Source organism: Solanum dulcamara, chromosome 4 (assembly GCF_947179165.1).
Source record: "Solanum dulcamara chromosome 4, daSolDulc1.2, whole genome shotgun sequence".
NCBI lineage: Eukaryota > Viridiplantae > Streptophyta > Magnoliopsida > Solanales > Solanaceae > Solanum > Solanum dulcamara.
Genome location: NC_077240.1, coordinates 81,648,773 through 81,676,343, shown reverse-complemented (window position 1 = coordinate 81,676,343; position 27,571 = coordinate 81,648,773). Strand labels below are relative to the sequence as shown.

At 34.4% G+C, this 27,571-nt stretch overlaps 4 protein-coding genes across 5 annotated transcripts; 2 read left to right on the top strand and 2 right to left on the bottom strand.

Moving 5' to 3' along the window:
• The first annotated feature begins 3,396 nt into the window (after window positions 1-3,396).
• LOC129887927 (F-box protein At1g70590-like) lies at window positions 3,397-10,083 on the top strand. Of its 2 annotated transcripts, none has more exons than XM_055963174.1 (4): window positions 3,397-4,008; window positions 6,287-6,420; window positions 8,991-9,173; window positions 9,732-10,083. In XM_055963174.1, exons 1-4 carry the CDS (start codon window positions 3,432-3,434, stop codon window positions 9,897-9,899), a joined length of 1,062 nt encoding a protein of 353 aa, XP_055819149.1. In that variant the 5' UTR covers window positions 3,397-3,431; the 3' UTR covers window positions 9,900-10,083. The 2 variants fall into 2 exon arrangements, with proteins under 2 accessions (XP_055819149.1, XP_055819150.1); XM_055963175.1 differs by having other exon boundaries at window positions 9,690-9,825.
• A 1,132-nt stretch (window positions 10,084-11,215) lies between these two features.
• LOC129884433 (stemmadenine O-acetyltransferase-like) lies at window positions 11,216-12,520 on the top strand. Its single transcript, XM_055958729.1, has one exon. The coding sequence runs from the start codon at window positions 11,216-11,218 to the stop codon at window positions 12,518-12,520; it is 1,305 nt and encodes a 434-aa protein (XP_055814704.1).
• Window positions 12,521-13,315: 795 nt separating this feature from the next.
• LOC129887926 (nicotinamidase 2-like) lies at window positions 13,316-17,105 on the bottom strand. The gene is made up of 3 exons (XM_055963173.1): window positions 16,593-17,105; window positions 14,973-15,239; window positions 13,316-13,503 (listed from the first exon to the last, which is right to left on the bottom strand). The coding sequence occupies exons 1-2, from the start codon at window positions 16,933-16,935 to the stop codon at window positions 14,989-14,991; spliced, it is 594 nt and encodes a 197-aa protein (XP_055819148.1). The 5' UTR covers window positions 16,936-17,105; the 3' UTR covers window positions 13,316-13,503; window positions 14,973-14,988.
• A 598-nt stretch (window positions 17,106-17,703) lies between these two features.
• On the bottom strand, window positions 17,704-25,726 carry LOC129887925 (succinate--CoA ligase [ADP-forming] subunit alpha-2, mitochondrial-like). The gene is made up of 7 exons (XM_055963172.1): window positions 25,306-25,726; window positions 23,950-24,159; window positions 22,002-22,172; window positions 20,908-21,031; window positions 20,234-20,295; window positions 18,618-18,699; window positions 17,704-18,111 (listed from the first exon to the last, which is right to left on the bottom strand). The coding sequence occupies exons 1-7, from the start codon at window positions 25,516-25,518 to the stop codon at window positions 17,975-17,977; spliced, it is 999 nt and encodes a 332-aa protein (XP_055819147.1). The 5' UTR covers window positions 25,519-25,726; the 3' UTR covers window positions 17,704-17,974.
• Between the last annotated feature and the right edge of the window lie 1,845 nt (window positions 25,727-27,571).

Here is a 27,571-nt window from a genome sequence, read left to right as displayed (position 1 = left end):
TAGCTAGCTATGCGTAGGGTCTGACGCTATTCAATTATGTAGAAGAAAAAAAATATGATTTCAGTCTTTATTTTCTATGTTCGACTTTTATCTTTTTGTTTGATGAATTCTCTCTCAAAATTGAACAGTAATTAGTGTTTTGTCAAGCTTTTAAATGTGTGTTCGTATTTTCTTAGAAGTGTATTTTTCATAAAATATCGTGAATTTGATTAGTTATTTTTTTAGTTTGTGTGTTTTCTTCTAAAAGTACCTTATTTTAAAAAGTTGTAATTTTTTAAAAGCGCGTTTTAAATGTACTTCGAATTATTTTTAAACTAGATAAATTATCCGCGCTTTGCGCGATGGTGAACAACTTCATCAAGAGTACATATAACATTCTCTAATATCTGTTTGCCTTTTAAATATTGTATACATCTTTAACTTATTTGTTTTTACTTTTCGAAAATTCATTCAATTCATTATGAGAATTATAATGTAACGAAAATTTTTATCTACATCTATTGTTATTGTTACTTATGAAGTAACTAAAGTGAAAGCTCTTCAAATGAGCGCACCTGAAAATCAAATGGCAAAGTGAAAAAACAAGTAAATTGAATTAATTAGCAGCAAACGAACTCCAAATAACCAGATTTATTGAGATAATCAAACTGTTCAACCTCACCCTGTTAGAACATTTGAAGTTGTCCAAAGGGACAAATATTTGAAAATCATACACTGAAATATAGTGTCAAAACATAAAAACGGTTTTTCTGTATAGTAAAAAGGAGGAGCAAGGTACATCTAACATCTTATTTAACAAATGAAGCATGTTGTTGGTTATACCTCTAACCAAGTTGTATAGAGAGACATCTTATATCCTATTAGGACACTTAAATCTTAAAATGATTAACAATTATTTATAGCTCTAATTTTAGCATGTACCTCTTTGATCTATTAAGCAGTAGAGTAATTTATAATCGAGTTCCTACGTAAAAAAAAAAACTACGATTTTAAAAATTATAGTTAACTAATGAAGATAAATTCACTCAAAACTCATGTTTGATTTGAAAGAAAAAATGATGAACTTTATTATTCATTCAAAATAGTAGTGTAGCTGTTATTTTAACTTGAAATAATAAATTTACATGGGTGAACGAATTGAAACTTGTTTCACATTCATATGTCAACCAGAAGTATCATTATTCCCTGAAATTGGATAATGACACTTTTAGCAGGAAAAATTAATTTATAACAATTTCATTTCTTTTCAAACGTACTCAACTATCTCTACAACTTTGTCATCAGTTGTAAACTAATAATTTACCTACAAAGATGATACAAAAAAATTAATCCAAGACAATGTATGAAAACATAAATCTTTTTGCAAACTAAAAGCATTTTCACTAATTACATGAAAAGATCATTCTCTGTACCTTATTTGTTTTTTGTGATCCTTTGAAGGTTAATTGTGCATGAACCATTATAGGAACATTAATCAAAATTAGCGAAAAAATTTCATTCAAGTAGACATTTTACGAATTAATAAAATCTATCCCATTCAAACAAATAAAAAGAAGGAGAAATATCACTTTTAATTATGATTTATGAATTTTAAATTAGAGAAAGCCAAATAATTTGACAAAAAATGAATAGTACAAATACTGAGTTTTTAGAGTGCCACGTCATCAGGCTTAGGATCCACTTTTATATATAAGCTAAGATATATACTTATGAGCAATAATTAGTATTTGATCAAGCTTTTGAAAGTGTTTTTATATTTTCTTAAAAGTTATGATGAAAAAAGATTTTTTTATAGTTTATAAAAACCAGCTTCTACTATTTTTCAAAAAAAATAAATTCAAAAGTTTGACAAATACTATCTTATTTTTTTATATATAAAAAAAGCACTTTTTTAACAACAAAAATAAACTATTAATCTCTCAAAAACTGAACCAAGCAAGTTGATAATCTTTTTTTAAAAACAAAAATCCACACTAATAATATGGTTAAGGTTGCTTTATACACGAAGTTTCCTCTATTGTCCTCATTCCTCGTGTTCTTTTAATATCCTTAATAAGTATAGCTTTTTCTTTTTATCTCCTTTCTAGTATATTTAAGGCTTGAAAAATGTTATTTCAGAATTAATTATTTTATAATTAGTTATATTAGAATTGTTATTTCACTTTTGATGTGGAATAAAATATATTAGTATTACAATTTTGGGATAAATTATCTTATAGTTTATTTTAAAATTAATTATATAATTAATTATTTTTTATCCCTCATAGCAAGCGAGTCCTTGAAGTTTCTAGTCTTCTTGTGTCACGAGCTTTTGACATTCAATCATATATATATTTGATCGTTTAACAAGTGATATATATACATTTCCTCGTCATCTAACAATGGTACATATTTATCCTTTTTATTAACAAATTAAAAAAAATCTATTTTTTTCTTCATTTTAAAAATGTTGTAGTTTAAAAAATTACCTTAAATTTTGCCCCTCCAGATCCGACCCAATTAGAAAAAGAAAAAAATATCTAATTACACGAACATTCTTATCATATTTATTAATTTTCCTTATAATTTGAAATAGTTATATATTGTCTCACTAATTAACAATTTTCTATCAAATTTCAAGTCAAATAGACTTACACATATATATTTTTAATATTAGATACACAGATAGGGAGAGAGACGAGCGAGAGAAGCGAGCGATATAGTCTATGTATTTCAGATACATGCAAATCACACTAGACACATATATCTGAAATAGTAGATCATTTCAAATACATTCCGAAATAAAGATACATAAAGAGAAGCGAGCAAGAGAGTCACATACATGCAAATCTACTTAATAGTGTATTTAAAGCAAATTACAATTAATTTTGGCCTCATGTATCTGAGATACATATATTTGGACACACCAAATACATGTATTCAAAGTCTATATTCTGATAAAATTCATAATATTAAAAAGGCATTATACATAAATATGTCTTTTAACTTGACATCATTTCACATTTATGTCCTTCAATTTTGGGTGTGCACAAGAAGACACTTAAATTTATATAAAATTGAACAAGTAGACACGTGTGTCCTACGTGACACAATACACGTAGGATGCCATGTGGGACACAAAATTGCCAGATGCCATATAGGACGGATGTGTCTCTTTTTTTAAGTTTTGAATAATTAAAGTGATTGCTTGTGCACTAATAAAGTTAGAGGTCATAGTTATCCGTTGAATTCAAGTTAAGTGTCATATTTATGTATTATACCTATTAAAAACTCACATAAAAAAATAATTTAAAAAAATTGAATCCTTATTTTTTAACTTTCATAAAAAAAAAAAAATTATGGCCAAAAGCCTTTTTAAATTAATACCTACCGAAATTTAATACATGCATACCCATTTTTCTCTCTTTCTTGGTTTCCTTCCTTCCGCCTGAATGAATCAGAAAACATGGCCGCCGTCCAACTCCAATTCCGACGGAACAGCTCGTTTCACTGCTTTTTCTTTCATCAGAAAACAAACCCATCTCGAAAATCGTCCATCGGAAAATCCCTTTTTCAATCACTCCAAAAAGATCACTCCAACACTCCATCCAACATCCAAGTCTAGTAGTAGTAATAATCAGTACTGCTACTACAATCAAGACTTTTCTCAGCTTCCCTACGATGTTATCTTGAGAATTGCTGCTACTTTTACACTGTCGAATTTACGGGCAGTTTCTTTAGTATGCAAGTCTTGGTGCGATGCACTTCGACCTTTAAGAGAATCTATGGTTTTTCTTAGATGGGGTAAGAGATTTAAGCATGGAAGAGGTGGGGTTAAGCCTAATTTGAGTAAAGCACTTGATTCATTTCTTAAAGGAGCTGCTCGTGGGTCTACACTAGCTATGGTGGATGCTGGGTTACTTTATTGGGAGATGGGGAAAAGAGAAGAAGGGATTGGTTTGTATAGAAAAGCTGCTGAACTTGGTGACCCTGCTGGTCAGTGTAATTTGGGGATTTCTCTCTTGCAAGGTATTCAGATTGTTGCATTATCTTTTTTGTTTTCCTTAAAAACATAAACTTTGACGTTCAATAGCTAATGGAAATCTAGATTCAAGGTTGGAAAAATTGGAAACAGACTCGAAAACGGAACCACCACAACTTGGGTGAACTGCCATCACTAAGTGAGATGATCAAAGATTCTATTAACTAGTAATTAATTCCTACCTTTCGCTATTTGGGGCGGAAGGAAAAAGAAAACTAAGGGGAGGGATAGAATTACTACACTATCATGATCAACTATGTATCGGGCTAGGTTGTATGCACCTCGACTCTTTGATTAAGTCCCTGCTAACTTATACTAACACATGTATCGGTACAGATTTATGTGCTACATACACTCCCTTTTTTCTTTTTGGATGACAAGGGAAACCCACATCCGTTACTTTTTGTGTGCACACAGGTTAGAACCCCGCTCCTATGCAATAGCTCGCAAACCACACATGAGAAGTAACCCGTACTAGATAAGTCCGGTGCGACGAGTTCGACCCAAAAGGCAAACCCCTTGCTTTCGCTGGCAAGGGGTTTCGAACTTGAGACCTCCAACATGGAAGTCTCTAGCCCAAACTACTGGGCCACCCCGAAGAGTCACATACTTTACTTTTACTTGTTCACTATGCTTAAAATACTAGTTTTTTATTGTCACTTATCTACTTTAGCATATCAAGAAAGACAATTATTTTTCTTATTTTACCCTTAACTTTATCTACTCATTCCCCAAATCATTTCTCAAGTCCTTGAGACTATATACCAATTAATATAGGTGTCATAGCAACATACGTACAAAATTTATTATTTCTTAAAGGGAGTCAGTAAAAGTGAACAGAGGGAATGATTCTTAGCCAGTGAAACCATTGGTATTGGTTTTAGAGTCCACTGGTGGTGTATACTCTTGTCCTGTTGGATTTAAAGGAAACAGGGTGTTGCCTTAGGATCTACGAGGACTTGAGCTAAGGGATTATTTACTGATCGTCCCATAGTGCCCCTTTCCTGAGAATTGAACTTTAGACCTCATGGTTCTTCTTGACCCCTAGGGCGCACCCTTAGGTGCTGAGATTGTTGCATTATCTTATTCGTGCCTTATGTGTTCAGTTGTTTCTGTGGATTGGATGAATGTTGTTTGTTTATTGTTGGGACTGTTTACAGTTAAGTGAAAGAACTAGCTTTGCAATATTGATAACATCATGTTTTCTGGATTTGTGATCTATGCGCCCTGACTCATATTCATTCAATTAAGTCCAGGGCCAAGTATTTAGCTGTGTTGGAGGCAATATAGGCTTTGGGGTTCAGAAGGGTGCGTGTGTTAACTAGCCTGTATGTTATGCATAGTAAATATTTTTATCAAACTACGCTGGATATGTGAAAGTAACCTTAATCGCGCGAATTAATACTAATGGTGAGGTTGATAGCTTAGAAAAGTTTAAGCTCCTTGCTTTCTTCTTCCTACTCTGACTGGCCTCTCCTTTTGTGCTTCCTTTTTATTTTTAATGTGATGTAGCTGACTTGTTTTGAATAGTGTGCTCTTTTTGTTATTGTTTTCTAGAACCTTGTTGCCTTTCTCGCAATTGTTGACATGGCTCCTACCAAATTGATAGAAATAGATATATTCATGTGAAAGCATTGCATCTTTAGGACTGTTCCAGAGTCAAATATAAATTTGGCTTGCCCCCGGGGATTTGGTCTAGTTGCAAGAATGCAATGCGTGACTGCGCACACCACGGGTTCGCACCCTACAACAGACAAAAGCCGGATTTTTAGTAGAGAAGGGTAGAGAGGTGGGCCCATCACCAAGTTTTGAACCATGCCCAATTAGCCTTGGGGGATTTTTCGTTTACAAAGAGAAGGGTAAACATGGCTCCAACAAAGTGGCAAACAAAGTCAAAATGGCTCCAGTGAAGTCATTGATCTCAATTCTTAACATGGCTCCTATAAACATATTACTTGTGAACGTTATCAAAGGCATACTACATGTTAAGTCAAAACTTGGTGGTTAAGAGTACCCCGTAAAAAATTTCCATTTAATTTGCACTTTGTAGAGATTTAGTTTGAAGTGTCTGATCGAAAAAGGTTAAGACACTTGCGGGAAAATCCTTGCCGAGGGCCTGTGCCCCCCCCCCTCCCGGGATTAGTCGGGGCTCTAAGAGACTCGGACACCCGGTGCAAATCAAAAAAAAAAAGGATTAAGATTATTTGCATTGACAACTTTTACCTTTAATTTTCATTGTGATCTCTCCACTATACTCTTATGTAGTGAATCCTCCGGATCCTGAGGAAGCTGTTAAATGGCTTTATAAAGCTTCCGCTGCTGGCCATGTTCGAGCTCAGTACCAGCTTGCACTTTCTTTACATAAAGTTCATGGTCCGAATAGAAATCTCCAGGAAACGGTATGAAAAGTTTACCTCATTTAAGTTATTTACTTGATGTAATAAAAACTTTCACAGCAAGAATAGAATCTAGTTTGGAGTTTTCTTTGTCAATTATAAATTGTTATCTCCTTGCTAGTTTTAAATTACAGCATGCAATAGGAGATCTTGCAACTTCTATCTCAGAAGAAGGCTATTTTAGATTTTCTGTTTAAACAAACTCCTCTTCACCTACCTAGTTTCTCAAGAAGTCATTAAGGAAAATTTCGACCAAAAAAAGAAAAAATAGAAGCTGATAAGTAATGAGTATGGTAGCGTTCTGTTTATCTTAAAAAGTATCTTGGGAAAAAACGGAAAGTATGGTGGAGCAGCATAGGGAGAGGAAGAGGGACTTGCATATGGTATTCATCGACCTAGAAAAGGCTTATGATAAAGTCCCAAGAGAAATACTATGGACATGTTTGAAGGCTAAAGGTGTACCTATGGCATACATTAGGGTGATCAAGGACATGTACGAGGGAGCCAAAACCAGGGTAAGGACAGTAGGAGGGGACTCAGAACACTTCCCAGTGGTGATGGGGTTGCATCAAGGATCAGCTCTTAGTCCTTTTTTATTTGCCTTGGTGATAGATGGATTGACGCGACAAATTCAAGGTGCGGTGCCATGGTGTATGCTCTTCGCGGATGACATAGTCCTGATCGATGAGACTCGCCACGGAGTTAACGCTAAGCTGGAGGATTGGAGACATACCTTGGAGTCTAAAGGGTTTAAGTTGAGTAGGACAAAGACAGAGTACTTAGAGTGCAAGTTCAGTGAGACACCTCAAGAGGTTGATGTTGAAGTTAGGCTTGGTGCTCAGGTCATCCAAAAGAGAAGTAGTTGCAAGTATCTTGGGTCTATCATGCAAGGCAGCGGGGAGATTGACGATGATGTCACACATCGTATTGGGGTAGGGTGGATGAAATGGAGGCTCGCTTCCGGAGTGCTATGTGACAAGAATGTGCCACCAAAACTTAAGGGCAAGTTCTACAAAGTGGTGGTTAGACCGGCTATGCTGTATGGGGCGGAGTGTTGGCCAGTTAAGACTTCTCACATTCAAAAGATGAAAGTTGCTGAGATGAGAATGCTGAGATGGATGTGTGGGCACACCAGGAGCGACAGGATTAGAAATGAGGCTATTCGGGACAAGGTAGGAGTGGCCTCGGTGGAAGACAAGATGCGGGAAATACGACTGAGATGGTATGGACATGTGAAGAGGAGAGACACAGATGCCCCAGTGCGGAGGTGTGAGAGGCTGGCCATGGATGGTTACAGAAGAGGTAGGGGTAGGCCGAAGAAGTATTGGAGAGAGGTGATTAGACAGGACATGACGCAGTTACAGCTTACGGAGGACATGACCTTAGATAGGAGGGTGTGGAGGACCCCCATTAGGATAGAAGGCTAGTTCATAGTCTTGTTATTCTTCTCTATTCATAGGTGTAGTAGTGCATTACGATCTCTTGCGCTTTGACTTCTGATTTATGTTATTTCTGTTATTATTTATTACTTTCTATGCTTTGATTACTCAATTTTACCTGTGACGCTTTCATTATTTATTTAATCGTTATTTGTTATTAGTCTTTATTTATTTGTATTTATTTGTCATCTATTCGTTATTTGTTTGTTGTTTTTCTCATAAAGCTTTTAATTTTCTATTCTTATCTAACATTTTTTTATGCATTTATGCTTTTACTGAGCCGAGGGTCTCCAGAAAACAGCCGTCCTACCTTGGTAGGAGTAAGGTCTGCGTACATTCTACCCTCCCCAGACCCCATGTTGTGGGATTTCACTGGGTTGTTGTTGTTGTTGTTGTTATGGTCAATAAATTATTCAACTAGAAAAAAGGAAGCGGAAACAAGTTCTCGGGTAGATTTTATTTCTGGCAACTGGACTGTCCCACTAACAAAGAACTATGAGGGACAATGCTCATGGTAGGGACTGGATGAGGTACTTGTGCTGAAAACATAACGGATACTCCCTTAATTCCAATTTGTTTGTCTTATTTTCCTTTTTAGTATGTTTCAAAAAGAATGTCTCTTTCCTTTTTTGGTAACTCTTTAATTCTAACTTTCCACATGGCATGTTTAATTTCACAAGACTAAAGGGTATTTTGGTTACATATCTTTAATTTAAGACCACAAGATTCAAAAGTCTTCTTTACTTTCTTAAACTTCGTGCCAAGTCAAAACTAGACATACACAGAGGGAGTACTGCACATCTGAATGATGTGTCAGTCTTGTTGTGGATATGCAATAGGAGTTAGGACATATGTCTGCTGCTCCGTCTTCAGTTGAATTGATACATTTCAAAAAAGTTAAATTCCTTTCAAAAAATAGATTCGAACTTTGATCCATGGATCTTGAACGCAAATGTTTAAGTGTACCGTTATGACGCATAATATCTTGCTAGTATTCACTCTCTGTTTAAATCACGGATATAGGTCTTGGGAACTTTAATGGTGCTTAAACTATTGTTAGTTTCAACTGTCTGTTTAAATTGCAGAAATAGGTCTAATGAGAACTATACTAAAGGTTTCCTCTTAATTGCATAGGCAAAGTGGTACATGAGAGCAGCAGAAGGTGGATATGTTCGTGCTATGTATAACACTGCATTATGCTACTCGGTTGGAGAAGGTTTAATGCAGTCTCATAAATTAGCCAAAAAATGGATGAAGAGAGCAGCTGATCGAGGTCATAGCAAAGCCCAGTTCGAGCATGGGCTGAGTCTGTATTCTGTAAGTAGTGCCTAAATGCTTCTCCACTCCTTTTCTAGTTCAATTTCCTCATAAAATAGTCTAAAGAAGCACATAATTATATGGTGCCAAATGTTTCATACAGAAAAAGAAGCCCCTCCTCTCTTCTCCCCCTGATCTCATTCCTTTTTGTTTCTCGCTAGCCCGTGAACATGTAATATTGTTCTGAGATGAGTTTAAATTGAGTAACATCGTCAGTTAGGATTTATGTAGCGGACCCAACTTATTTGGGACTTTCCGGATTATCAAATCTCCTATATGTTTTGTGACATGCATTTGATAGGAAGTCGGTGAAGTTGTTTGCCTCCCCCTCCAAATATGAACAGTAGAAGCCTTAGTAGTTTCTAGCCAAAACTTACGGTCTTCAATAATAGCCTGAAGATGATACTGTATAAGCTGGATCGCAAGTAGATAATCTGTTTCCACTTGTAGTTCTTTATATCTCATTTATTTCGCTAATTTTAGCTCTTTTTTGATGCTTCATAACTCTGTAAATAGGCTTGAAGTAGTTTCATAACCAAACGCGCTCACATTGAACAGGATGGAGAGATGATGCAAGCTGTGGTGTATCTGGAACTTGCTGCTCGCGCTGGTGAGGCTGCAGCTGATCCCGTGAAGAATGTTATACTTCAACAGATGTCCACCTCTTCTCGGGATCACGCTATGCTTCTCGCCAATATCTGGCGCGCTTTACCTTCATCGCACTGATAACTTATTGTCAGCTTCATGCAGCTCTTTAATGAATGTATCACTTAACTTGTTGAAGTAAAAGTGTAATATAAGAACTTCCCCCCCTGCACTTACATGTTTCCAATTTCTGTGCTACTGCAATTATGAAAAAAGAGTTTGAACAGTGGATCAAAGGTAAATATATATTTACTACAGTTTATAACCGATCTAGACTCCACCTATGAGATTACATTTGTTGTTGATGCTGGTTGGTTTATAACTGTTGTAGTTGTTAACTCAATGTGGCATTTTTATAACTGTTGTTGTAATTAACTCAATGTGACATTCCCGAAATTTCGATGTAGTTGTTACCTCATTGAGCCTTTATGCCTACGACTGTTTTTCTCGGATCTCACTTGTCGGATTACATTGCGTTTGTTGTTTATCCACTTTCTTCTTCCCTTCTGATGATATACTGCCGTCCTAAGCCTGCAGCTGGAAATGAAATATAGAACACAAAAAATGTGCAAAGAATTGACCAGGAAAATAATTTGTCTTTATCTTGGTAAAAGTAATTAATATTCGAATATCTGTCCTTTTATTCCCTGAAATATTGACAAATACTAATTTGTCCCTGAATTATCTGTGTGCTATTAACCTCCAATTAATTGAAATGTGCAGTATTGAACATTTTGCTTGTGAAATTGCATACATTTGACAAATTATTGACCATTGAACCATTTAATTAATCATGCATTATGTTAAATTTATATCATTACTCTATATTTGAAAGTAATATATGTTTAGAAATAATCTAATATAACCTTATATTTACTATGTAAATGGATCGAAATCACGTATGGTGAATTAATTAACGGTTAAATATGTTAATGAAATATCACGAGGATCAAAATCAGAACAAGACCAAAGGTGCCGTCATCCATTTTAATTTTAGGTCTCTAACTTGTATTTAATTGTTTTATTGGCCAGTGATCAGATCATAATGCTTGTTCTTTAGTTGTATAGACAAAAAAAGATTAAAAAAACTTCATGGAGCCTTTCCATCTTTTGCTTCCAAGTGGAGAGATTCAATTTATTCATAATTGAGTTCAAAAATACAAAGACAAAAGAAACCTATATTTTTACATTAGAGAGAAATTGTTCTCTGTGTCTCTTCTTTCACATGTTTTTTTTAATTCACGTCTGCCTGAATGTCACAAAAAAAAATAAAAAAAAATCTCTAGTCTATTTAAATGCTCAATACCATTAATATAAATGAGTCACTTATAGAAAAACTTTCTACAATTGGATCAATTAGGTATATTTTTTTGCTTGAAAAAAAAAAAGAAAAGAAAATGAAGGTTGAAATAGAAGTAATCTCCAAGGAAATATTAATCAAGCCATGTACTCCTACTCCGATCGAATTTCGCCATTATAACCTTTCATATCTTGATCAAATAATTCCGCCCATCTTCATGCCCCTCGTTTATTTTTACCCAGCGAGTGACCTATTTTCCAACACAGAGCGTTCAGACAAGATAAAGTTATCATTATCCGAGGCCTTAGCCAAATTTTACCCTCTAGCAGGGCGTGTCGTGGACAACCTTTATGTGGATTGCAACGACGAGGGTGTTCCCTACGTTGAAGTTGTAGTCAAGTGTAACCTCGCCGATATAATTTCCAATCCGATTCCTAATGAACTCAACAAATTCATCCCTTATGAATTGGATGAAGTGAAAGATGTTGGATTAGTAGTACAAGTGAATTTTTTCGAATGTGGAGGAATGGCTATTGGCATAGGCATTTCTCATAAGCTAGCTGACGCTGCGTCATGTTTCATGTTTATCAACACTTGGGCAGCCATTGCATGTCGCCAGTGTCATTTATCCCCCTTTTTTGACTCTGCAACACTTTTTCCACCTAAGGACGCATCCCTGGTTAGGGACGTGTGCTTGGAAATTCAGAGAGAAAACATCTTGACCAAAAGGTTTGTGTTTTCTAACTCCGATATATCAGCTCTCAGAGATGAGTACGCCGATCAAAGGATGAAAGGTAGTGTATTCGAGAGAATTGGGCTACGCCCTTCAAGAATTCTAGCTTTATCGGCATTTTTGTGGAGCCGTTTCATGGCGACCGTTCATTCCGAAAGGGACCCGAACAAGATTTATGCGGTGACGCATTCGGTCAATTTGCGGGGACGAACTGATCCACCCCTTCCCGAATCTTTATTCGGGAACATTATGCGGTCCGCATTTGTGGTCCCATTTTTCGATAAAGGTAGTGAAGACGAAGTTTTTGAGTTTATGAATCAAATGAGAGAATCTATACAAGAAATTAATAATAATTTTGTGTCACAACTCAGGAAAAATGATCAACAACACTTGAATTTCCTACAAGAAAGAGCAAATGATAAAAGAAAAGGGCACATGGCATTACTTTCTTTTACAAGTTTGTGTAAATTTCCCCTTTATGAAGCTGATTTTGGGTGGGGCAAGCCGATTTGGGTCGGCTCGGCTCGGCTCGCTACGAAGAATATTATTGGATTTATGGATACAAAATTAGGTGATGGGGTGGAAGCTTGGGTGAATCTCGAAGCCGATGACATGGCTAAATTCGAAGCTGATAAGAAGTTGCTAGCCTTTTGTAAGAACGGGATATGAAAATCATTCTTCGAGTTCTTGCTTATATTGTGTTAGTCTGTATCGTTTCAATTTTATCGGCTGTTCATACGGACCAATTTCTTTCTAATTTAATTACTAGCTCGTGAAACCTGATTTATGGTCTTTGACAATATGTTTTTATGGAGTAAGAAAGATTGTTTTCGATAGACCACCGGCTTAAAAGCAAAGAGAAGAATTCAAATCATGATAACACAAAAATATAAGAGAAAAATAACAAGATAAAGGCAAATGAAATGACAAACAGAAATACACATTGAAAAAAAAAAACTACGGGATTACTAAATAGTACTACTAATAAAGAGAAGCGAAAGAGGAGGCTAGCCCCCCAAAAAGTGCGACATGTACTAACATTCTAGCCTAATCCCCGCCTTCCACACCTTCCATTCTAGAATCATGTGTTCAATAAACTAAAATTACATCATATCCTATCTAACCACCTCCTTCCGTTTTTCTTCGACCTATCTCTATCTCTCAAACTCCTTTTATAGTTTAATAGGTTCCAACTGCTTAATGTTGTGCCATATATGCATCTCAGGGACAATGTGATGCTAATGCAGAAAGTTGTGGGCTCCATTGAATGCAAATAACACCCTTCATTTAGTGTATAAAATTCAACTTTTCTAAAATTTAATATGACCAATAAAGACCTTTCATATATTTATATAGCAGTTAACCAATGCCAAGTGTTAAAAGTGAGGAAATAATACGTAACCTATATATATATATATATATATATATATATATATATATATATATATATATATGAGATTTACCTACCATAAACCACATATTTCAAGGTAAATTACATTATTTTACTGTAAACACTCTGCAGATAATTTCACCTTTGACATGAGAAGGTAAAACTTGTCATGTATTTATTTTATCTATCTTCTAAAATATTTACTCGCTAAATTACTTCTCCATAATTCCTTCCTCGCTAATTTCGTCTGTTACAATATTACCTGTAAATTGCATACAACATGAAATCTCATCATGAATATTATAATACGCTACAACAAAGGTTATATTTAACCACGAAAATATTTGCTACGACAAAAAATTCATCACTAATTTATTCACTTTCCATGACAAGGCTCAAAGCAATGGCGTGAACTAATCACTATGGATATTCATGTTTTTTTTTATGGCAACTTCACAAAATATACAATTTGTGTGTCGAAGTTGTCCTAACTCGGGCTCTCTTTGTCCCAATTTATGAGATTCACTTTCATGTTCCAAGAAACAATGATACCTTTATATACTTAAAGCCCGTTTGGATGGGCTTTAAGTTGGTCTTTGACCAACTTAAAGTCACTTTTTAGCTTTTGAACGTGTTTGTCTAATGCTAACTTTAAGCCATAAAGTTCTTAAAGTCAGTCAAAAAAAAAAAGTTAGGATTCCTAACTTTTTTTTTTCTAAGTGCTTAAAGTCATTTCTTTTACCATAGAAATTACTTTTATATCCCTTATATTTTAACTAAATTTCCAAACTACCCTTTTTATTCTTTTAACCCTAAAATTCACATCATTTTCCTCATTTAAACACTTTTATCCAAACACTCAACTGCTTATTTATAAAAATAACTTTCAGCACTTCAAAGTTCTAAAAGCACTTCATACATAAAAGTTACTTTTTTAAGCCCATCCAAACGGCTTTTTAGAAAACCATTTAACTTTAGAGATTTCCTTTTGCTCTTAATGACAAAAACTAGTTTCAAATTTGAAAAACTCTACGGAAACTAACCAAAAATAATATAATGTTTTGAAATATTTTTTGGAAAAAAAGAAAAGACTAACGTCTAAACAGACTTAGACCACATGTTTCAAATGATTTCTTTTCAAAAAATTCCGTACCCAATCAAAGTGCATCACATAAGTTGAAACAAAATGACTAATATATTGTCAAAGCTATAATCTATGTTGCTCGGACTGTCCAAAAATATTATTGCAACCGTGTGTCGAATCCTCAAAAAATGCACGACTTTTAGAGGATCCAACACGCATCTATCGACAATTTTGAATAGTCTGAACAACATAGGTTATTGCACTTGACTCCGAGTGTTCAGGATCCAACATGGACCTATCAACATTTTCAACATTTTTGAAGAGTCTGATCAACGTAGGTTGTTGTACCCGACTCCTGAGTACTCGGGTTCCAGCACACACCTATGAACATTTTTGAAGAGTCTGAACAACATAGGTTGTTGTACCCGTCAGGATCCAACACTCACTTATTCGACATTTTTGAACAGTTCGAGCAACATACATTATTGTACCCGACTCCTAAGTGCTCAGAATCAAACATGCACCTATCGACAGTTTTTGAAGAGTTCGAGCAACATAGATTGTTGTACCCGATTCCTCAGTGCTCAGGATCCAACACACACTTATCGAGATTTTTTGAAGAATTCGAGCAAAATAGATTGTTGTACCTTCACTCTTTAGTGCTCAGGGAATTGAGAAAGCAGCTTGAATCCTTTTGCAATCAACCAAATAAGTGAAACCATAAGCTAAGTTCTTCAATGTAGCATCATGCAATTCTGCTGAGGAAGTTGCAGTAGCATCTGTGGAAAAGAAGACTCTGAACCCTCTAACAAATGCCTCTCTGGCTGTGGTCTCACAACACAGATTGGTCATTACTCCAGTCACTATTACCTCCTTTATCCCCATCTCCAACAGTTTCTCCTCTAAGTTTGTATCTGCAAATGTTTGTAAATAGTAAATGTTTGGAATGGTACGCAAATATAGTCCGTAAAAGATTACCTTTTCAGACAAGGTTAGATTCAAGTCTAATGTTTGCTCATATAGAATACCTTTACATACAAAACATTAGATTGTAATCTAACATGTACAATAACTCACAAAATATTAAACTGAGACCTATTTTCGGTTTACTCAAAAACGAATTCTTAGAAGGTAATTTATAAGGTCCATAAATCATTTGCTAAAAGAGTTAATGATCAAAATCACACATAAACTATCATTTTTTTTCGTACATTAAAATTGCTCGTTATTCTCTTTACCTATCTCAACAATCACTCTCTTTGTATTAAAAGATATCCAAATGATGAGATGGCCAAATATTATTCTCACTCAACAAGGCCAAATATTATTCTCACTCAACAACAGGCGCATGTAAGCCAACTAATCACCTAGGTGTGTTTTACTATGATAGAAGGTTTAGTAGCTAAATGGAAGAGTGAAGGGTCAAAATATCCCAATATTTTGAATTTCCTTGTTGAACTATCATGTGTTCATTTTTCGTACATGAATTATCACCAAATATTTATCGAAACACACCTTAACTAGTAGTTGTTTCTTTATCCTACATAAAGAATGATGATATTTCAAGCAGAAAAATGGAACAACTTAGGGGCACTTGATAAGATGCATTAGAAAAAATAATGCATGCATTAGTTTTGCGTGCTACTAATACTTTATTTGGTACACTTTTTCAACTTATGTAACTAATACATAGTATTAGCAATACAAGAAGTTTTAATACATGCATTAACACGATTAAACATACAATTACCCCTGAACACGTTTTTCACATTCTCTCCACCATATTTGTGGAGGATATTTTTGAAAAATATATAATTCCTTTTAAAAATTATGTCATGCATGTTATTTTTAATACGTCAAACCACACACTACATACAATACCTTCATGTGTGTTTTTGACCATTCACTCTTATACAAACCTACCAAACACCCCCTTATAGTTGAAGGTGTATCTCAATAAACATTTAGTAATAGTAAGTAGCAAACTCGCACACTTATAGTTCAGCTATAAAACTTGAAAAATAGGAAATTTTCATGTGTGTTTTGCCCATTAACTCTAAATGAAAGAATAAATAGTTGAGGTATGAAATTCATGAGTATTTGACCAGTAACTCTCTCTAAAAGAGCCAAAATTTCACCAAAAAGTTGAAAGTTGAACAAAAAAAGAACTACAGAGCAATCAGAAAAAGGAATCCAAAGGAAATGAAATTAAAATAAATATAAAAAATGATTCAATAAAAACAAAATTTGTTAAAAAAAAAAAGTACCTCTGAAGGCACTGTAAGTGTGTTTTTCCACCACCAAATCACCGTCTCTCAGATCCAACTCCGGTATAAGTTCAGCTTCAACAGTTCCATCTCTGATAATATCACCGTTCCACCACTCGTAAATCATTCCGTAATCCTCCGGTGACTTATGACGGTGGCGCGTGAATATCACCGGTACGGAATTCCGCCGGCATAGGTCGATTGTCGTCTTAATTGCAGGTAGAATTGGCTTGCCCATGGAGTAGAAGTAGTTTTGCATGTCAATCACCAATAGAACAGCAGATTTCGGATCCGGATCTCGTTTTCGGGTCTCATATTTCTGGTACGATGATGAGGAAGCCATTGTAGAGAATTGTGATGAATTTTGGTGCTCTAAACAAGGAAGTGAGTTATCCACTTTGTAGTTTCCACTACCTTCTGGTTAATTGTCAAAAGACACATTTAAGTATCGTGCGAGTAATGTTTATCATTGTTTGGACAGAAAATGTGAACAATCATAATTGAGATGCTTTTTAATAAATAATTGATCATAATTTATATAGTTCGCACACTTGATAGTTTAAATCTAGGTACACATTATTTTTCTCAGATATTGTTGTTGATTTGAATTGTACATTGTTTTGGATGAAATTGATGTCTAATTTAAAAGTAAATATAATTAATCTATGTTCGTCACTAACGATACAAATATTTTGTAGACAAAACTATTAACGAAAAAAAGAAATTTTTATTTAATTTTACCTAATTTAATGATATTTTTGATCCCTTTCATACTTTGTTTCTTATTTGTTATATCCTCTTTAACTTCTATATTTCCATTTTTTCCATATTGCTTTGCTTTGATTTGTTTTACCCAAGTCAAATGTCTTTTGAAAGTCCATATCTCCATAAGATAGAAATAAGATATGTATATATTTTATCCTTCCAAAACTCCAGCTATGAAATTATACTATGTTGTTATTGTCCTTGAAAAAGAGGGCGAAACTACACACTTTCGTGTGCAGAGCATTGTCCGAGTAAAGCCTTCTTGAAGAAGTAGGGCTGGTGTACAACTGTCTTTCGCCATTTGGTTTACATAAAATTTACTATACACTAGTAAACAGCTAGTCAATCAGAGGAAGGGATAACAAGTCTTGTATTATGAATTTGCTCTGGTCCAAAAGCATGCTCATCTTGTCATAACAGGAAAATTCAGACCTAAATAACAATAAACCATCACAGTATCTTGATGGTTATTGGATAATGTTTCATATCCATCAAATTTTCTTTGTTATTATCTGCCAAAAATGGGTTATGGTGGGATAACGAGGCATAATTTTGCGCATGCCAGCAAAAAAAAACAAGCAAAAACAATTTCCAAATGAAGATGTTGCGCCACAGGCTTACACGAGACCCCTTTGTTTGAAAACGTCGAGCATTGCGACTCCAATTTTCGCGGGAGATTCACATACTGTAACCCCAGCTTCTTTTAGTGCCTTGATTTTGTCTTGGGCTGTTCCCTTTCCTCCTGATACAATAGCTGCAATTCCCAAAATTCAGGATTAAACTATTTCTCTAGGCATGACAGCAGGTAAACTGAAGCATCTGTTTATAGGTCATGCAATATTCAATCATCGTCATGCTAATGCAGCAAAGCAACACAGTAGAAGAGTGATCATGCACGTTCCTGGTAATTTTCAAGAAAAGATAGGAAAAAGACCAACGGGAATGGGACGAGGAAAAGAGAACGAAGCGAGGTATTGCAATTGCACAGTTCATTATTTCACATAGATATCCCATTATATGAATTTCACCAACTATAGATATGAGAAATTCTAGCATGAAACTTCTGATCAACATTTTAAATGACGAAAAAATATGGAGGGGAGATTCTTTTAAGGGTATGTAGAACAACATAAACTAGAAATATTTAATTAACAACAAAGTAGATTTAATCAATTCCAGATCTTTTGGTCCGCCCGGGTGGAGAGGGGGGTGGACTGAAATGGGATCACAAGTTGAAATATTTAATGAACAAGAAAGTACCTCCCGCATGACCCATTCGCCGTCCAGGTGGAGCAGTCAATCCAGCAATAAAAGCAACAACAGGCTTTTGAGTTCCACTTTCCTGTTCCAGGAGCAAAATACATAAACAAAAGTGTAAACTAAACATTACTCAGCACAATTTAAAATGCTATCAACCTCAGAGACGTGACAAGGAACTGGATGTTTAGAAATTCTGACATGATAATCTGCCAAAGTTCTGGGTATCCACGCAAAAATACAAGAAGCTAAAAGAGCATCTTGTCCAACTGTTCCGGGGGGCGCAACATTAACTTTCTTGAAATTCTCATATAGGAATCATAGAGCAGTGCTCGCAGATGCAGGATCAAAAGCTTAAAATTATTGGTTTGATTTCTGTTAGACAATCTAGGGCAAATTAAGGACGTGAAGGATAGCTGAAACACTGCTTATACGTGGAATAAAAGTCAAAGTGATGAACCACAAAACAAGATTCAACAAAAGAGCCAGTCAAAGAAAGCACAAATACATCTGGTCTTAAGAATGTCCTCTTTTTCACAGGTTGAAGTCAAAAAAATAAAAGGCGTAGAATTAGATTTCCGCCTCGAGGTACTTTTGGCCCTTTCAAGGGGAAGTTTCAAGATCCAAGTGGGGTATATAAGAAGTACAATAAGAAAAAGACAGAGAAATTGGCATTCCAAACAGAAGTGGGACAACAATCTTGAGTCAAGAGAGAAATGAGCTCACTGGTAAGTTTTACCAAGTTGTGAAGGGAAACCTAAAACTAGGGGACATATTTTTGGGAAAAAAGTGACAGCTGAAAAGATAATAGATGTGAATTTTTGGGACATGGGAAGGTGTCAAATCTTTCATGCAGTTGTGGGACTAAAGCAAGAGATCAAGTAGAATGATAGAGGTACAGTTTTTGTACTACTTTTACCTTGACAACGGTCTATAACATACCTGACAGAAAGAATTTCGTACCTATTGGAACAAGTACCATCTCATCCAGTTTCTTACAACACTGAATTTTACCAGATGGAGTACAGCCTCGACATGGATAACAACAGATCTTGTTTGTTCAAAAGACTCTTTCGCTTTTGAAATAAAACAAAGATTGAATAACTTGTCAAAAAAGAAAAAAACAAATATAATGCACTCCTATTCTACTAGAATTAAGTGGTCATGAAATAAAAAAATCAAAAACCTAAAATAAATATACTGCCTAAATCTGACCAATTCTGGAATTTTGACAAATACACCATCACTAGTAATTATTCCAACAAGTAAGAACAAACTTTAGTCAAGTAAGAATAAACTTTAGTAGAGACAAAATATAACCCCAATATCGCATTCCCTGACTGATATAGGTCCTTATTACCCAATAGCAAAATGTGACTCATCTAAATTTTATAGTGCCATATTTAAGAAATTATAATATTTACCAATAAGATAACTGTTACTCTTGACTGTATGGCACTCAAAAATACGGCTTGGACTCTATCAGAAACAATTTTCCAAACCAAGATGGAGAGAAATTCACATCACCACAAAAGAACTAAATGAGCCCTCTTATACAACAGTTGAATCCAGACATTGGAATACTTTACTCTGACATACATATTTAAATCATCACTAACCTTTATGAGGGCTGCTGCATCTTCTTCTGCTGTGCCACCAATCTCACCAATAAGAACAATACCTGGCATACAACAAGCACGTGTAATTAGATAGGATGTTCTTAATCTTCCTTCAAGATAGTACTAGATCTTCTAACTTCTGTTATCACCTCAATCTCAATTCTGTATAAATGGAATATATAGATTAAAGGCAACATAAAAGTCTGGGAAAAGCAGAAATATTGGCAAAACGAACAAAATTTCAGTATAGAGTAGAGAGTAAAGTAAGCAAAAGGTCTAAAGGTCCAACAACGATATTGACAAAAGGAAGTATCCATTTCTGGAGGCGGTGAATCTGATAAAAAACTAAAAACAGTTCTTTCCCTCGGTTGGACACTTGGTGGAAGGTCACCAAGGTAAATGGTAAGAAATTTGTGTTCTTCCCATTTTTTGGTGGCTTGGCAGGTCCATCTCCATTGATAGAAACCCTTTAGAAAATTTTCTCCTACAAAATCGTGCTGTTTACTACACAATTGCACTCTGGTAGTAACAAATTTTAAGAAACTTAGCATCTGATAATTCTTAAATAGATTATTATCTTATTGTCGTCTATCAAGACAAGTTTACAACAAGAAGAAAGCCATTGTATTCATGTTCTACACAGTTAGCTAAATTAATCCTTCAGTAAGATTTACCTTCCGTTTGTGGATCAGCAATAAATTTCTCTAAGCAATCAACAAAGTTTGTACCATTGAAAGGATCACCACCAATCCCAACACAGGTTGATTGCCCAAGGCCAACAGCAGTTGTTTGGAAAACCTAGAAATCACAGAACAATAAAAGAACAAATCAGAAAAAACAAAAGAAAAAACTCACAACAGAACTTTAGTGTATAGCAAATATTAACATCAAAGACCATATATAAAGTAGATAGTATTCCTCAGGATTCAGATCTGATCATTCCCAGTGTCATTTTCTAAGAGAAAAAATCTAAGTTATATCAGACACAGGAACCAGATTCAAGAAAAAAACTTTTTGACTTCCATATCTTCCCAACATTCATGGTGTCAGGGGGGCCTATACACATTCATAATTCAATGATGAGAACTTCAAAACTCATCAGTGGAAAAAACATAGAAAAGTAACAAATTAACCTGAGTATGGCTAACACATTACAACAGCATAATTGACTCAGTAATTATATTTCACAGACTGATTTCCTTCCTAGATATAGCAAGCCTGTTAGCATTTTGAAAGATAAACTTCTAGTACCAATGTTGCCAAAGGGGAAAGCCATAGAAATGCAACAACAACATACCCAATGTACTCCCACAAGTGGGCTCTCGAGAGGGTGGTGTGTACATAGCCTTACCCCTATCTTATGAAGGTAGAGAGGTTTCCGAAAGACCCTCGGCTCGAAAGCCATAAATATACATACAACAACAACAACAACAAACCCAGTATAATCCCATAATGTGGGGTCTGGGGAGGGTAAAGTGTACGCAGACCTAACCCCCACCTTGAAAGGTAGGGCGGCTGTTTCCGAACCCATAAATATACATCAAGTAAAAAAATAAAAAAGGTCTACAAATGTGGTGTTACAATGAACAAGTAGGGTTTTGAAAAAAGGAAATATGATTTGGAATCCTTTTTTCCCCAGGACGTATTCAAGAGAATCTTCTAAGCGTCCAAAACTTTAGTGGCTCATCATGAGTAAGAGGGGTGCACAAAATATGTTAAATTTGAACAAGTTTTTATAGACCACATTTTTCCAGAGGAAAAATCTTACCGCTTCATATGTCAGTGTGCCAGATCGAGAAACAATTCCGATACGTCCTGGTTTGTGAATGTATCCAGGCATAATACCAATTTTGCACTCTCCTGGTTTTATAATACCTGGACAATTCGGACCAATCAGCCGAGTTCTCGATTGCTTCTTAAGAGCAGCTTTTACACGAACCTATAATAACATGGAGAAAAACCAAAGAAAGGAAACAAACTAGTGAGAGAATAACAGAGTGAAAAGAGAAAGGTGCTAGCTCACCTAACAAGCTTATCCCAATTGTAATAATTATTCAATCAACCCAAAAACAAAGTAAAGAAGCCCCAAGAAAAACCAGAAACAATTTATAATAACCCCCAAAATAAACTCATCTAGGGGATGATGACTTGCAATCAGCATAAGCTTATCATAGTTTTCCCTCTATTCCGTATCTTCTTGTTGGATCAAGCAGCTCGAAACTAGAGTTTCAATGCATATAATAGTGCTAGCGCCACATTCAAGTATATACTCATCCATTTAGGTCCCAAGTTTACAATTACACAAACTACCAGGAATGTGATACAATGAAGAAATAGTCTAATACATTCAGTTCTTGAGAAACCTTGTCCTATCCAGTTGTCAATTCCATCTTGATACATTCATTACCTTGGAATTGACTTTCCAAGCTACAAGATCTCAATATTGTGGATTCAAAACAAGATTGTTGAATAATAGCTGAAAGACTAATGTAACTATGTAAGCATAATATGGAAGATCCATTTCGAAAAGGATAATATGAAAGATAAAAAAGAAATGTAGGTCATGACTAAGGTTCAGAATCTCAAAGATTTAATGATTGAAACTTAAATTATCAGATTACACTCCTCAAATTACTCATCCAAAGCTCAGATGGTTGTTTCCAAATTGTCAAAACATTCAATGCAACAAAAGCAGCAACTGACAGGGTTTACACTTAGATAGCATAACACAAATATTACAAATATCTTATGGCCAATACATTTCTTTTTAACTCTTAAATGGACATTCTAAGGCTAAAATAAATGTTATAAAATCTGGCCAAAACATTCTTTTAGAATTTCTTAGGGGAAACTTAAAGGTCTCTAACCCCTTACACCGTTTCATTTTCTGCACAATGAAGAAAAATATTCTTCTTGACTATGATAATCAATAAATAACAAGAATGGCACAAATGTTTGACACATAGAATACACAAGAAAAATGACTATTAGCCTAACAAATAAATGAAAGGAGGAGAATGAAAATGTTAACTTCAGAAGTTTTTTATCATTTTGACACTCTTTTGACCGTAGATTTCAGCCCATTTGCTCATTTTAACACATCCATCATACCAAAAAAATAATCTGATTTGCAGTTTTTATTGATAATTTTATTGTTGATCTTTAAAGTTGCTGCAGTTGTCTAGTTTCTAATTCTTCACCCCTTCCCACATTTAATAGATGAACACTTCTGTGCTGGTCATTGACACATTTAGTCATCAGAAAAGATTTTGCTCAACTACTTACAGAGTTACAGTTTACATATGTGTGAGTCTTTTCTTCCACTTCATGCTTGAATCTTTCTCCCAATATATTTTTTTCTTTTTCGGGGGGAGTGATTGAAAAGTTACTTCACAGACCAATAGAACAACTTTCATCCAGGAGATTCTTTTTCAAAAACTCACTGAAAATATAATTCACTAAGAAATCCCTCTTCCTAAAGGGAGAAGGATCAAAAGTGAGAAGATGCCTTAACCATTTCTAATCAAAATGTCCACAATTTATTTTGTTTCAACAACCGTTTTGAACTTCTATAACTAAAGAAATATATTACCCCTTCTATCTCATTTAGGTGTCTTAGTTTGTTTGGGTAAGAAATCGAAGGAGCGGTGTACAATTTTCTAACCTATAATGAGGGGAAAACGAGAAAATTCAAATAGATGAGATTTGCATCTTACCATATCATGCTGAGGAATTCCCTCTGTAATGCAAACAATTAAGTCCAATTCAGCCTCCAATCCCTCCATAATAGCAGAAGCAGCAAAAGGAGGAGGTACATAGATCACCGAAGCATTAGCTTTCGTCTCTGCTTTTGCCTCTGCAACAGTGTTGAAGACAGGAAGACCCAAGTGTTCTGTTCCACCCTTCTTGGGTGTCACTCCACCAACCTATTTAACCACATGAAAGTCAAAATAAGAAACAAAAATTATCTCTTTTCAGATGCCTATCATTGTCCCGAAGAAAAAAAGAGCAAATACATAACGAAAACAAGAACAAAACTTTCCAAATCAGTTTCATTAAAGAGTAGACTTTTTTCAATAGGAGCATATCATACACAAATTAGCATTTTCTTCATAAAATACGAATAGAGAAGGAAAACAACAATAGAAATGAATTCAAATACTTGCTCAATTACTCAAATGAAATCAACCGGATGGTTACAAGAAGTACCAACAAACTCTAAATAATTTAACAACATTACTAAGCAGTGACAATTCCAAGGAAACATCAGAAAACAAATATAAAGAGAAGACCTTGAAGACACAAGGAGCTCAAAACATCCGAAAAGAACCTTTTTAGGTAATGGTGTCGTGTAGGTCAGCTTGCCCACCTTGACTATACCACCGGGTATCTGCTATCTGACACCAGCCATTTACCAGGTAGCTTTGCCCCCAATGCATAGACATATGGGGAAATATTACCAGCACTTTCTCCCTCTACTGAGAATTGAAGCCTATTTTCTCAAGATTTTCACCCACCTCATTGACCACGAGGACATACCATCAGGTGCACATCATACAAGGACTTTTGACATGAGTATGAATGAAAGAACTATTATGCCAACATATGCAGTAACTATAAAAGAAGCAAAGCACATGAAAAATCATTTCCAAATAAAGAAAGCACTACTATACACATCGTTAAAGAACATCTAACAAAGTATCCCACATTCATATAAGGTCCCAAGAAAGATACAGCCTAGCCTAGCATCCAAAGGTGTGGCCTAATGGTCAATGAAGTAGTTTGAGAACTAATATTCATATCTCAGCAAAGACAAAAACACTAGGTGATTTCTTTCCATGTGTCAGTAGTTATTCCACCTCTAGAACTCATAACATATAAATCACACAGCAACAACTTTTCCATTGCACCAAGGCTCCCTTCAGCTCAACTATAAATATATACTAATTGATTTTTTTCAAAAAACAAAACATAAACAATAATTATATTAAATAGTGATGTATTGAACTATGCATCCACTGATCTAAAATTTTGGATCCACCTCTATTCCCCAGAAAAAAAGTATCACTTACCATTTTGGTACCATATTCAATGGCCTGCTCGGTATGGAACGTGCCGTTCTTTCCCGTAATACCTTGACATAGGACACGTGTATTCTTATCAACGAACACAGCCGGCGGCGGCGGTGCCGATCCAAAGAATCTGTACTGAGCAGATAGTGTTGGATTGCTAGAACTCAGCTTTGTTGACAGATTTACGATCAGTTTGGTCGCTTGGCGAGCCATTTGATCGATGATTTTCCGATACCTCAACTAAATCCTCTCAATTTCTGAGCGATTTACAGAGGATTTTCCGGTGGCGTTCGGTTTGTAGTGTAAAAAGCTTGAGAGCGGCAAAAGTAAAAGGAAAAGTCTTCTGAAAGGGCGAGTGAGGAATGTTCGTCGGATTCGGGGCGGATGGGTCACGTTTCAAATCGGGTCATGCGTTCGGATCAACCCAATTCGGGGTGTGCATAAATTAAGAGTGTACAAAATCGAATAAGTTATCGGTTCGGTTTTGATTTTTTAATATTAAGTTATTGAATAAATTGATATTTCATTAAGAGTGTAATAATTTACTATTGTATCCCTACATAAATGTTAAATATTAATACCAGTTGCTTATTGATAACCTTTGTTCCTTAGCCTTTAATTCACATTATTGTCTTAATTTTTTTTATTTGTGTTGCACTTATATAGTTCTTTTCATATTAGTTATTATTATTTCTATTTATTGAGCATTATGTAAAGTTATATTATTGTTCTATCATGTCAAATTATTGATGAACTCATATATTTATTTTATGAGTATTTTCATATTGGTTAAACCGAAAATCGAATCGTTAAGGACCAATAACCGATAAATCAAAAATCGATAAAAAATATCTTATTGCTTTGATCGTTGGTTTAGCGTATTTAAAAATCAAAAATCAAAAATCGATAAACCGAATTGATAATACATAAAATCGAATCGACTGATGCACGCCCCTAACGTAAATGATCGAAAATCAAATTATATAAAAATTTATTTTAATCAAATTTAAAAATCAAAAAAATGAATTAGTCTCTTACCAACTCACGTTAAGGCAAAAATTTTATCAAATCATTCACAGACTCACATATCACAAAATTGAATCGTACCATTTTGGAGTAAACACAAAGATTATATGCATTACAATAAATCTATTGTTTTACTAATATGTTATTAAACTTTACAGATTATTTGTCCAATTGTTTCGGGATCACAAATTTCTTTCTCTAAATTATCATTTTAAAAAAATTGTTTTCACATTATTTCATGTACTACTAAATTATGAATTTTTTAATCATACATCTAGCCTTATATTGCTCAACTATACCATTTGATCTTATAATTATAAAAATATCTGCTTGTTACTTGAGAATTTACAACCTATAGATAAATTATACTAGTCATAAGTATGATTAAAAATTAAGTGCTTAAGTACATATCTTTTTACAAATTTCAATACAATTGAGGGATATAATAAAACTAGTTTATTGCAAAAGATAGTTTTGACTTATGCTTGGCTCAAATAAAAATTACTATGCCTCAATTTCAAACAGATTAAGGCCCCTAATATAATTATTGTTTCTTTATTTAAGTTCATTTGTATTATTACATGAGAAATAAAATGTAAATAATACACACACGTATGTTATGTGTGTTTAAAAAATTTCTATTAAGTCTAGAAACTCCTCTAAGCTAGTAGATTTCAATCATATAAATTTATTATTTTCATTGTGTCTTATCTTTAGCTAAGTTCATTTTGATATTTATAATTTATATGTCCTTAGAAATAACTTCCTAAAATAATATTCAAACCGTAATAAGTAATTTTCTCGCGTTAACTTCAATTTGTGCTGTTCACTTTTTATCGAATGTGATCAATTTTAATATTATTTGATTTGATATGCCCGCATAATCATTCTAACATCTGCATCTTTAAACTACTTATTTTCTGAATATGTTAGACTTTAACAACCTAATATTCACTATTTTATAACATTATTGGTCAAGCATTATATAAGTTACATTTCACTTTGTTAGGGATTATAAATCCTAATCCTTTATTATTTAGACTAAAAATTATATTTGTCCCTTCCTTTTCCTAATGCATTAAGGATTTATACATTTATGACAATATTAACCCCCCTATAAAAGACATTATTTCAATTGAAATCCTACAAGGGTAAGTAAACGTGGCTGTTATATATATATATATATATATATATATATATATGTTTATTTCTATTTATTATTATACCTGTTTTTTTCTAG

What these genes read in the sequence shown, in the direction of transcription:
- LOC129884433 (XM_055958729.1), top strand. Translation starts at nt 11,216, where the DNA reads ATGAAGGTTGAAATAGAAGTAATCTCCAAGGAAATATTAATCAAGCCA.
- LOC129887926 (XM_055963173.1), bottom strand. Translation starts at nt 16,935, where the DNA reads ATGGCTTCCTCATCATCGTACCAGAAATATGAGACCCGAAAACGAGAT. An exon ending in CACTTACAGTGCCTTCAGAG is followed by an intron (nt 15,240 to 16,592) that starts GTACTTTTTTTT and finishes AAACATTTGCAG; the next exon opens with ATACAAACTTAGAGGAGAAA.
- LOC129887927 (XM_055963174.1), top strand. Translation starts at nt 3,432, where the DNA reads ATGAATCAGAAAACATGGCCGCCGTCCAACTCCAATTCCGACGGAACA. An exon ending in ATAGAAATCTCCAGGAAACG is followed by an intron (nt 6,421 to 8,990) that starts GTATGAAAAGTT and finishes TTAATTGCATAG; the next exon opens with GCAAAGTGGTACATGAGAGC. An exon ending in ATGGGCTGAGTCTGTATTCT is followed by an intron (nt 9,174 to 9,731) that starts GTAAGTAGTGCC and finishes CACATTGAACAG; the next exon opens with GATGGAGAGATGATGCAAGC.
- LOC129887925 (XM_055963172.1), bottom strand. Translation starts at nt 25,518, where the DNA reads ATGGCTCGCCAAGCGACCAAACTGATCGTAAATCTGTCAACAAAGCTG. An exon ending in TTGAATATGGTACCAAAATG is followed by an intron (nt 24,160 to 25,305) that starts GTAAGTGATACT and finishes GTGGTTAAATAG; the next exon opens with GTTGGTGGAGTGACACCCAA. An exon ending in GCACACTGACATATGAAGCG is followed by an intron (nt 21,032 to 22,001) that starts GTAAGATTTTTC and finishes TGTGATTTCTAG; the next exon opens with GTTTTCCAAACAACTGCTGT.